Source organism: Maniola hyperantus, chromosome Z (assembly GCF_902806685.2).
Source record: "Maniola hyperantus chromosome Z, iAphHyp1.2, whole genome shotgun sequence".
Lineage (NCBI taxonomy): Eukaryota > Metazoa > Arthropoda > Insecta > Lepidoptera > Nymphalidae > Maniola > Maniola hyperantus.
Window position 1 is genome coordinate 4,814,626 of NC_048564.1, and position 12,808 is coordinate 4,827,433.

Sequence of the window (12,808 nt, forward strand, 5' to 3'; positions counted from 1 at the left end):
TTTGACTGACTCCCTTGAAAAAGGACCCCGTATGGGTTCGAAACTAGTCGGGCTAACGTCGACTAAACACGTGAGTACAGCCGTGGACAGATATTATTTTGAAATAGTAAAGTCATATAAGGAAACGATGGATGAGCTATAAGACAGTAACAAAACTATTCTTTAGGCTCTTGTGATGAAATTTTCAATTAAATCTCAAACGTTTGCATTTATCCAAATTGATCCCAATAATACTTACATATTTACTTTGAGTAAGTATTACATATAGTACGCGAGAGGTCGAGATGGCAACCGGGGTGGAGACACCCCGCACATCAGCACAGCCCCCGCGCTAACCTGGTGCGGGATCGTACGGGTGACATGCGGGTGTGCGGGTCGTCCCTCCACCTCATACCCCGATGGCCATCTCGACCGGTCGCGTAATTATAACAACAATACCTGCTTAATTACTTTGTAAGTTTAGGTATTAATTGAAAAGCTATCAAAAAGTATCAAACTTTTACTTCTAGCAACTAAAATCTTGGCTTCATTTACCCAAATTTTATAGTTAAAGAAAACCACCATACTTAAATATAAAAATTGGGTAAAAAAGAAATCTCAAAAGTATAAGTTACATAATATTATCACAAAGATCTCTCTTCTCAGTTGAAACCTAGGTTTGACACAATATGTTGTATAGGTACTTACTAATGATAGCAGTAAGTGCAGAATCCACATAACAATTGAACAAAGACTTAAAACTAAATGGATTGAAGATATGCGTTGCGCTCATGTGTTAGGTTGTAAGCCTTTGGGCTTGATCATCATCGAGGCTCGTTTGAGCGTGTAGTCCCAGCCTCGCCAGCGGAACCAGACGATGCCTGTGAAATAACGAATTCTATATTTAAAATACTTCAAGAAGGTACCTATATAACACTATAGATAGTTCAATCCACGAAGACGCGCCCCACTATTTTTCGTGCGGGGAAACCACGGGTGCGGAGAGTGATCTTTACCTAATTTATCGTCTTGTGCGTGTGCCCAAATCACTGATCGGTGCGTTAGGACTTACGATAGAACTCACACTCTAACAGTACACAACACATTTGCATTGTAACCCCTTGGGACAAAGAGTGGGGCGCGTCATCATGGATTGAACTGTCTATAATACCGCACACAAACGGAAACGTCAAGTGCGTAAACCAGCCCAGAGTGAAGAAACATTAATCAAAAAACGCATTTAAAATACATTCGGGATTTATTAATTAACATTTCGTATACCTACTTAATATTTTTTTAAAGTATTTATATATCACTTGCTTTAACGGTGAAGGAAAACATCGTGAGGAAACCTGCATGCCTGAGAGTTCTCCATAATGTTCTCAAATGTGTGTGAAGTGTACCAATCCGCACATGGCCAGACTATGGCCAAAACCCTTCTCACTCTGAGAGGAGACCCGTGTTCTGTAGTGAGACGGCGATAGGTTGATCATGATGATGATTGATGATACTTAATATAAATCTTTGTAAGATTGCATAGGAAATCGCTAAAAATTACCTTGTCTCGCTGTTAGGTCTTGTGGGTCATGCAGGTAGAGACCGTTAAGGCCGCGTCCACACGATTTCCACCACCAGCCGCCTTTCAGCATGGACGCGCAGTTGAGTGAAGATCGGTCATTGTCTCTGCAAATGTAAGAAAGAAAAGTTTATTTCAAACTAGCTGCCCCGCCGAACTTCATACCGCCTAACAGTTGATTCTTTTTAAGGAATATTTTTAAATTTTTCTCTCCGTAAGAACCATCCTCGTACTTCAAGGAATATAATGAAAAAGAATTAGCGAAATCGGTTCAGCTGTTCTCGAGATTTGCGATCAGCAACACATTCAGCGATTCATTTTTATTTAAAGAATAGAAGATAACAAAATATGACTCATACACGTATCATTGAATTGACTCGTATACACTTCGTAAATTAAATTATTATAAGTAGGATATAAAATAAAGTTAGGTATATGAACTACTGCTCTTTGGTTTGGCTTTCAAACCAGTTGAAACCTCTAAGTATCGGTTCACATGGTAAATAACACTACCTACATGTGATTAACACTCAGGATTCTGTGTAGGAACTGGCTCGTACCCGGCGTGGAGAAGCGTAGAGTTGTGCGTCTTATGCGCATGACTTCAAAAAGTCAGTCTATTCTGACGTCAACAAACATCCCAGGGGCTCGATAACGTTAAAATTCCTAGCATTTCGATTCAGACCTAGCACATATAGGTATAATAATAATATAGGTTAGGTCTTCTGGGATAGATAAACCGCAGTCATGCGCGATGCATAACAAGTAACAAGCATAATACGTAACATTGAAAGACATTTAACATCAATAGATAATATTATACAATTCGATATATGGTTATCTGATATTGCATTAGACAACGCCGCCTAGAAATGGTCTAAAGCCTTAGGGGAATTGCACAATCGTCTAGCGGGGCCTTATTGAAAAGGGCATAGAAGGATTAAGCTCATTTCACACTACGAGATACAAATTATATAATAGACCGGTCAATATTGGCGTTCCCAAAATTCGTACCAATTATTACTTTAAGGCCACACGTTGGTACAAACAGCAGCAGAAATAGATTAACAAGTCACACTAATACATCAATGTGTGAGTGTGTAGTATTATCGACGACGTAATTCTAAACACACGCACATATACCTGGATCAAGTTATGTGATATGTAAATCCGTCGCGCTTGCGCACATTGAAGGATGGGATGGCAGAGAATTGTATATAATTATTAATTTAATTTAATATTTATAAGTGTTAAGTGTAATATTTGAAAGTGTAAAGAATTAAGGAATCGAAGTATATTTCAATACTCGGTGCGTGCTCTACAGATAACTGAACTACAATGCTCCAATGTCAATCTCCGCGCGTTGAAATATATACCTTATTTCAATTCAATAAATATTAAATTCAATTGACTCATTCATTATGAACATTAAACTACCCTCTCCTAATCTATAATTAATATTAACGGTTACTTTCTCTTGCACTCTCGCAGGGGTTTTTCATTGTAACTCATGGAAAACCTGCGGCATGTTCTGGTGCCATAGACTGTTTTAATCTACTACCTAGTCAATCTACGGCCAAAACTTCAAATCAACATAAATGATCGAAGAATAAAGGTGCGAGGAGGAGAATCAGAAAGAGTCTAGACACTGCTTTATACCGGATTCTTCAAAAACGGGCCGCCGATGTTCGTCCGGAATTTTTCACGACATTCTACATTTTATTGCATCAATTATACTTTCATTTATCGGAAAATGGGTTGTTACAAGAGATGGGCTAAGTTATTTTGGTTACCTGTTATAAGTGGAGAAGGGACTGTTATTTGACCCGTACCAAGGGTCGTTTAGAGAATCGCCGGCATTTCCTTCATAGCCCTCTATCTCCAGCTTGTAGTATTCCGCTTCCGAGTATATCTTGAAGTGCGAATACTGCGCGTACCTGCAAGTGCATTCCATGAAAATGTTAATATTTTTCTTGTTTAAGGGTGCCTGTCAACTTGAGCTGTGATGTATGTAGTCAACCAATAAGATTTTTGAGAGATGATGGGATTATTTAATCACGTCATATTTTAATAATCTGATTGGTCTGCCGTATCAATTCTGCTCCATCTGACCTACTTAATTTCATATTACATTGGCAAGTTACAATATCAATCTGTAAAAGGGACGTATGCCCTAGTGCATATTAATAGATTGAGCTGGTTAAGCAAGGTTGACCTGAGTCGGTGACTGGAAGACTGACCGACTTTCTAGGTTTTTTCGTTTCCTCCGTGCCTCAGCGAGCACGTTAAGCTTTCAGTCCAATTTATAATAAATAATATTATGATGCCCGCGACTTCGTCCGCGTGGATTTAGGTTTTTAAAAATCCCATGGGAACTTTTTGATTTTCCGGGATAAAAAGTCTATGTCCTTCCCCGGGATGCCTGCTACCTCTGTACCAAATTTTGTCAAAATCCATTGCACGGATGGGCCGTGAAAGGCTAGCAGTCAGACAGACACACTTTCGCATTTTTATAGTATTAGTAGGTATGGATAACACTTATGATATCTAATAGCCGTCTAACTTAAGAGTTTTAATCGAGTCGTGTGCGGAAGGATCTGGAAACCCATCCGCAGTATCGTCCCAAGAAAACCCCTACAGTTAGATAGGTATAATAATCGCAGAAAAAGATAAATCTAAATTTTAATTATTCATTCGAAATTCTCTCCTGAGTTCAGTTTGCTCAAACATGATTTCGTGGAATACATTTTATTATTTATTTGCATGATTTTAAGTACTTAGGTAGTAGGTACATAGTAGGTACGATGTTACGGTCTTAACAGATTGGATCAGGATTCAGGATACGCCCAAAAATATAATAAATAATTTGCCAAGTATCTAATCTATCTAGTAAGTACCTAAGTAAGTAAACCTTTTAATATGGTGAAATAGTTATTTATTTTTGTAATACTTATTTGTAAGTTCTATAAAATAGGTGATCTTTTCTAATACTTAGATTTCAATCTTTTTTGCCACCGTTAAACTTTCTAGGAAAGCACTCCTGGCTTTCCTTTGGAGAAGCCAGGAGTGCTTTCCTAGAAAACTCTTTGGGTAAGAAAACTCACCTTTTGTTACCGTCAAAGTCTTCCAGCTCTACCCTGAGCATGTAATCATCATTGTTTGTCAGCATGTAAATGTTTTCATTGCCCAACCAGAACTCTTTACTGGGATCGCCAAATCCATTTTTATAATCACCCCAATCCCGATTGAAATTTTCTGCTGGGACACCATAATCGTCGCGTCGGTGGATTACCTAAAAATAACGAAATAACCTGTTAAGTAAGGTGACTGGATTGGAAATCTTTTTATTGTTTGCCCTTTGTTATTAAAGATACCCTGAATAATTTATATTAATTATCTACGCTTACTTATCTACCTACTGGTTTAGTAAGCTAATAGGCTGTCGGTCTGTATTATTTAATTCTGAAGTTATATATAAGTATATAATTTAGGCCTATGATTGATTGAAGATTTAAGTATATTAATATTTTTAAAAATTACAAAAGAGTACAAGTTTATTTTGCCGTTTTATTCTTTTCTTTCACCGCTATTTGAATGTCGGTCCGAGTGCAAGACTGACTGACCTCCAGTATCTACGTGTATTATGTAGATATGTTTACCGATTCAGGTAGAATGTAATTATTGGAACATTCACCTTATAAAATATTATAATCATGAGACTTTGATCGTTTATAACCTTGTTTAATTAAGAGCATTTTTTGTTTTTTGTAGCTGTATCGAACTTAAAAATCTGTGAATTTTTTCAAAGAATTCTCATTTTTTTGCTTAGCTTAGAACATTTAATTTGTGCTTTATGCGAAAATTCATCGACGTCATTCGACTATACGCCATTAATGATAATAATATATGTATGTTTTTTTAATTACCGACCATAAAAATTCTACTTGGTCAGACATGTTTACCTATGCAGTTTAAAAAAATTTAAATCGAATGTCCTAAAGTATCCTAATACAGAAAATCGCAATAATGATTGGTCAAAATATTGTATAAATAAGTATAGGTATTTAAATAGTACGCGACAGGTCGAAATAGCAATCGGGGTATGAGGGAAGGGGAGGACCCACACACCCGCACGTCACCCGCACCGAGTTAGCGCGGGGGCTGTGCGCCGTGCGGGTATGCGAGGCGTTCCCACCCCGATTGCCATCGCTACTATATACCACAACTATATAATATAACAATACTTACCCTATCAGTTCTTCGGACTATAAAACTTGTGGCGAAAATTTACCTAATTTCATCAACATCTTCATAATCAACCCATCACCGGCTTTCTACCGAGCACGGTTCTCCTCTCAAAATGAGAAGAGTTTAGGCCATAATAGTACGCCACGCTGCCAAGTGCGGATTAACAGACTTCACACACCTTTGAAAACATTATGGAGAACTCTCAAGTATGCAGGTTTCCTCACGATGTTTTCCTTCATCGTTAAAGCAATTTACCTGATTCAATGAGGGATTTTTCTTGATTATTATCTTTATGTATTAAGAGTAACAGTCTTACCGTCCATCCACCTTCCGAAACAGTCTGTTCACAGTACACCTTTAGGAACCAGTACGTAGTGCCCCGTATTTGCAGGTAGTAGACGCCAGATTCGCGCATACCCGCGTTTAAAAGGTCCACGCACGAGAAACCCTGAAATTATAAAACGATGCGTTGTAGACATTGCTCCACCGACTATAATACGCGACAGGTAAAGATGGCAATCCGGGTGGGGACATCTCGTCTTTTATCCCGGTTGCCATCTGGATCTGTCGCGTACAATACTAATTATTATCGTTCTCTATGGCAGTGCTTCCCAAAGTAAATCATTCCGCGGCGATTAGAAACAAATACTTTACGGGGCTTCATGTAACCATGAAAGCAAATGAATAAATAAATCTAAATCTAATCTAAATGAATCTAAATCTACTTTTAGTATTTTCTATCATTAGAACATTTTTTTGATAATAGAATAAAATGGAATGAATTACTTTTGAAAATCTGCCTTATAATTCGCATACTTAATACATAATATTCATAAGTAGATTCCGCAAGTTTTCGCAAAGTTTTGATATTTAGGCTAAAATCGCAACGCCCTTGCGCCTTGCCTTTATTTATTTGTAACTTATTTACATGCTCGTTGTTACATTGGGAAAAACAAGTGTAAGGAAGTAAAATACATCTTCATCGTTTCACATATAATTTACATAATTTTTCGCATCTTTTCCTACTCATAAATAATTTTGTTCCATCGTAAACCACTCGTATAGTAAGTTTTAGTTGATTTGTTCTTATCATTGACCTACTATTTTGATGATTATGACGATGAGAAAACGACTGTTTTAACCATCATCTTCCGACGTCATTACCATAACCACATGGCAAAATTTCTCAAAGTTATTTATATTAATTTAATGCGGTACCGGGTACGACATCGACACATCATTAATATTTCTATAGTATCTATTGGCAGCGCAGTCACATTAAATAGATAATTTATTTGTCTTTCTATTAAAAATTATCTATTGGGCATTATTTCTTTTTGGTTTTGTCTTTTGTTGCGAGTTGCGCAACATCTCACGCAACTGACGCAAAAAGCTTTTGCACGGAAAAATCTTCATAGCATAACTGTTACGTAGGTGTGTACCGTAATCTTTCTAGTGCGAGCATTGACGTAGTAGGTATGCTAAAGCAACGAAGGTTCCGAATACGCCCAGGTCTGAGAAGCGCCCACAAAACTCAGTTGTGACTGAGGCTCCTACACCTAAGCGAAAGTAAGTACACCACATTTTGGTTTCACCAACAAAATTTATGGCTCGACAAAAGTCTCATGAAGAGGCGTAGGTTAGGTTAAGGCATCAGCCTGAATAATCCCATATTGAAATCTGGGGTTAGTGGAACCGCCGAAGGGAGTTTGTTTCACAGTTTGCATAATATGCGTGACAAAAAAGACCTGGGTTTTGAGTTGAGCATTACAGAAGTAACAAAAAACAGACATACCTACTTTCTAGTTGATGATAGGTATTACTACCTACTTAGGTATTGATGATCATACTTTTAGTCACTCTATTATAGGTCTGTATTTACAGGTTTCAATTTGTACACCCCTAGATGCAGCACTAGGTACAACCTAGTCACGAATTGCCAATTTCTCAACCTACATACCTAAGTATCTATTACCATATTATAGTAGCCCTATTTATTAAAATTGCTATATTTCACATAAGACTGCTATTATTTGCGATGTACCTATATTATTATTTGTTACCGTGTTACGTAAAATGGAAGGTACCTAAGTTCCTAGGTACTGAGATACTTTGTTGCATTACTATAATAATACTAGCTTATGCTCGCGTTTTCTTCCGCGTGGACTACATAAATTTCAAACCCCTATTAACGGCGATTAGGCACTGCACGTCCGCCATCCGAGTTCTATCCGTCATCCGTGAGAATACCAGCGATTATCTACGACATATGTCATAAGCTCCCATACAAAACACAAAAGGAACGTATTTTCACGGACTCGGATCGGATAATTGCATTACCGCCGAGGGATAAAATTTCAAAATTCCTTTCTTAGTGGATACCTACTTTTTAGAAGGAACACACTTTCCTTTCATATATCTAAGACCAGCGGTTTAGGCTGTGCGTTGATATATAAGTAAGTCAGTCAACTCAGGACTTTGAATTTTATATATACAGATTATACCTACTAACTACCTATTTTACTTTATGTTGGGGGAATGCAAAAATTATTCTGGAATAAAATTATTTACTTGCATATCCAAGTAGGTAAATAATTTCGTATCGTGTCTGTCAAGAAAACCTATAGGGTACATCCCGTTGACCTAGAATCATATAATTTGGCCGGTAGGTACTTAGGTCTTATAGCACAAGTAAAGGAATAAATCCGAAAAAACGTAAATTCTTGGTTACCTACATCACAGAAAAAAAATGTGTAGCAAATAATTAGTAATTTCAATATTCAAAGTAAGATAACTATACCAAGTGAGATATCATATGAAAAGGCTTTGCTTGTACATTCTAAAACAGATTTATATTTATTTTTATGCGTAGTAGTATTTGCTTTATCGTCCAAAATGTCAAATGCCCGAGTACGGAACCCTCGGTACGCGAGTCTGACTCGCACTTGGCCGGTTTTTTGTTTTTGAATGTTTTTACTAGAGAGGTAGCTATCCTGAAATTCCGCCGTTTTACTCAGCTTTTATTAAAACGTTTGGGACAGACAATGAGATGGTTTCGTAAGCCTTCAAGCCCTTATTAAGTGACTATAATGTCAGCTTTTTTTTAAAGTACGGAACACTAATAATGTGCTACGGCGCCATGAAATGAAAAACTATTTACCTAAATCAAAGAATTATAATTACTTCTATTTGAATTTTCTCATTCTAACAACTAACAATTGTACTTTTTCAGTATTACCTACGAGTATTTAAATCGACCTTGAAGCTACACATAATGATAATGTTTTGCGATAAAAATTCTTAAAAATGTTAATCTTATGAATAAATAATATGATCATTACTTAGACAGCTTATAGTAATTGTAGATGATGCTTTGGTGTATAATACCGAAAGAAACACGCAATGCTCTTTATTTTTGTTGTTTTTGTTTAGGTTCCAACATATCACGATTAACCTACTTATTGCCAACTAATCCTTATATAGCGTAGAAATATAAATAAGTATATACCTACCATGTACAGCTATTGATTAACACACTTGTTCATAACTGAATTGAAAATTAATATCTACTGAATACTAAATTTATTATATGTTTCGAGGGAAATAATTGGGTTGGTTTGGTTGGTTGTGATTACAGAAAACTTAATTAAATACTACGCTATATGGTGCAAAATTCGATCTCAATCTCTTTTTTTCACGTAAGTAGGCACCTATAGAGTAGGTATACCTAACTAGGTCTTTAGTATCCTACATAAAATATTAAAACAACAGTAAAAGGACCATCCCTACCTACTCTGTGCTAATATTATAAATATTATTTTGATGAAATTTGGTACATCTCTTGCATCTTCTATCTCGGGGAACGACGTAGCTCTACTTTTGATTACAAAAAATTAAGTTCCCAAGTGGTTTTTAAAAAACATAAATAAATAGACATGAATGAAGTAGCCAACATCAATTACTTGAATTTTTAAAAAGGACACTTTTATTCCAGACAATCAAAGAGTTTCTGGGGATTTTTAAAAACCTAAATTCACGCGGATAAAGTCGTGGACATCATCTGGTTTATAATAATTTTCTTTTTCTTTTCCTGCATTGTGCTATACCTACTTGTTTTTTTTTGTTCCGTACCTCAAGTCAATTCGTTGTCTATCTGTCTCTTTTCTGTCTGTTTGTCTGTCATGTCTATCAAGAAAACGGAATCGAAACTTATTGGGTACTTCGCGTTGACCTAAAATCATAAATTTTGGCAAGTAATTAGGGTAGGTCGTATAGCACAAGTGAAAGAAAAAATTCGAAAACCATAAATTTGTGGTTAATAATACATCGCAAAATATTATAAAATGGGTTCATCAACAAATAATCTAATAAATTACTTAAATCGCATGTAGGTATATGGCGCGTGTTGCACATAAAAATGTTATATCTTATACGATGATACGGAACCCTTCATGTGCGAGTCCGAGTCGCACTTGACCGGTTTTCTAAATCTATAAATATATAAAAGGAAAAGGTGACTGACTGACTGATCTATCATCGCACAGCTCAAACTACTGGACCGATTGGGCTGAAATTTGGCATGCAGATAGCTATTTTGACGTAGGCATCCGCTAAGAAAGGATTTTTGAAAACTAATACCATAAAGGAGTGAAATAGGGGTTTGAAATTTGTGTAGTCCACGCGGACGAAGTCGCGAGCATAAGCTAGTTCAAGTATATAAGTAATCCGATACAACCGGTTCGCTGTACCTACCTACCTAAATATTATGTTAAAACAATACAAATTCTGTAATCATTGGTAATTAGGTACTCTGTGGGAGCAGCGGGTTTTTGCGCGCCAACAATGTCGCGGAAAGCGCTGCTAAGGTATACTTATTGAGCATGAACCAGATTTACGTAACGATATCAACTTTCCTTGCGCGGAACGCCTCGAGTCCCATTTTCAATTACTTGTACCTGTACGCTTAGTATAAGATTTTAGGTCTCACCAACGTTGCTAGAATTCGAGAGTCGAAACACTATAACGTCAAAGTAAAATAGACCTGAAGAGCCTGGAATTGAAGTCAAAAATTCAATGCCACTGATTTTAATTTCGCAATGTTTCCGCTTGGAGCGCTGGTTGTAGATGTGTAGACAAACTTGAGCTTTCAAACAAGGTAGTTAAGATCCAGTTTACTATAGCGCGGAAGTGTTTCGACACTCGAATACTATCAACGTTGGTGAGACATAAAATCTCGTACTGAACGTAGGTAGGTACAGAATTGAAATCGCTCTGGCATAGCCAACTCTGCTTGAGCGAATGATGTACCTAACTACTGAACTTCGGGAGTCCAAAATCCAAGTCGGTAAAATAGAAAACTTATTGTTAATTTTTCCCGTCATACTAATTTTGAACAATGCTAGAGAATGTAGAGAAGATCTGTTTTTAATTTGTGGGAACTGTTGATTGAACAGACAAAAACTATGTTTCAAATCTTAACTGATTACTCATTTAAAATAATAATTGTTTTACTAACTTAGATATTTAAAGTCTATTGTAATTATTACATAGGTATTTTGTGTTATTAAAGAGCTATTTTGATCTTACTTTGTGATGTAAGCATATTTAACTTCCCGAGCTGAATATTGAATAATGGTAAAGCTGACTTGAATATTTATTATTCCCAAATAATAAAACTTGAAGGTAGCCTAATGTAATTACCATACAAATCATGCCCATGTGGAATATCGAATATAATATGTAATAGCACTATTTCGACACGTAAATTTTTTATATGGGCCGATTAAAAATATCATTTTTTTATTTATCAATGTGTCAGTTTAATTAAAATAGTGTAATTTTAGGTAATTTGTTCGTCAATATGCGAATTGCGAAATAATGTAAACGACACGAACGCAATCAGCTTTGTATAAGTAGGTACGTTAAGGAGATCAACGCTTGTTCTTAGAGTGCCAAGTAAAATTACGTGAAAACCAGTTATTACTGTAACATTGTCTGCGCCACTTGCCACTTACCCCTTGATTGGAGTGTAATTGTATTCGCTGTTCGACATTTTAACGTTATAAAATATTTCTTGTTTTTACGTAATTTGTTTTTATTTTGTAAAATAACTAAAGCAATATTATCTGGTGGCAGGCTAGGTACCACTCTACCGGCAAATCCAAGCCACCAAGCGTTCCGGCCGTGTAGAAACCAAAGGGGCATGGGTTTAATAAAAACTGACCATACCCCTTCCAGGTTAGTCCGCTTTCATCTTAGACGGCATCATTACTTATCACCAGGTGACATTGCAGTCAAGGGCTAACTTGTAGGTATCTGAATAAAAAAAATATCAGTAAAGTTATTTTTCAAAGGAATTTATTTTATTATTTTTCAACAAAATAAATATTATTGTTTGATCTTATATCCTTGGGTATTATGTTTTAAACTGCAAGTTTGGCAATGATCAGTTTGTGCGAGCATGCTAGCAAGAAATCATCAAATAGACAGCAGCAGTTATGTACGAGTATGAAGCCCGCATAAGTGATAATGTAGTCGATGGAAAGCGCTGTTCAGTAAATAGTTACGTATAGTACGCGACAGGTCGAGATGACAATCATGGAGGGAATGCTCCGCACGCTCACACAGTCCACGCGCTAACCCAGTGCGGTCGAGCGCGGGTGACGTGCGAATGTGCGGAGCGTCTCCCTGCCTCATACCCCGATTGCCATCTCGACCTGTCGCGGACTATAGGTGCAGGTAGATTTTGGTGTCTATGAACTCATACTTTTAAATCCGAAATGAAACTCATGGTTACTTAATTAAGATACAATATTCTGATAAACTGTTCGTAAATAAACCTACTCGTCAATAGTGTCTAAAATACCCGCTCATAAATCTTGATATTTCCAACTGATATGTACCTGTACTGTACCTATGAAGTTATTAATTATAATTGCAACAATTCTCTACGTATGAATATTCAAATGGTAAAATGTGGTCATTTACATGTTCCAATTTGTTAAT

General features: G+C 36.5%; 1 protein-coding gene across 2 annotated transcripts in view; it reads right to left on the reverse strand.

Moving 5' to 3' along the window:
• The window catches only part of LOC117995594 (angiopoietin-related protein 2), a 79,184-nt gene continuing 66,376 nt past the window's right edge, over positions 1-12,808 (reverse strand). For both annotated transcript variants that reach the window (XM_034983577.2, XM_069509061.1), the window contains exons 4-8: positions 6,120-6,251; positions 4,660-4,847; positions 3,349-3,492; positions 1,538-1,662; positions 1-860 (exon numbers count right to left, since the gene is read on the reverse strand). In XM_034983577.2, the coding sequence (XP_034839468.1) occupies positions 769-860; positions 1,538-1,662; positions 3,349-3,492; positions 4,660-4,847; positions 6,120-6,251 (681 nt within the window). In that variant the 3' untranslated portion in view covers positions 1-768. The remainder of the gene's footprint in view (positions 861-1,537; positions 1,663-3,348; positions 3,493-4,659; positions 4,848-6,119; positions 6,252-12,808) is intronic.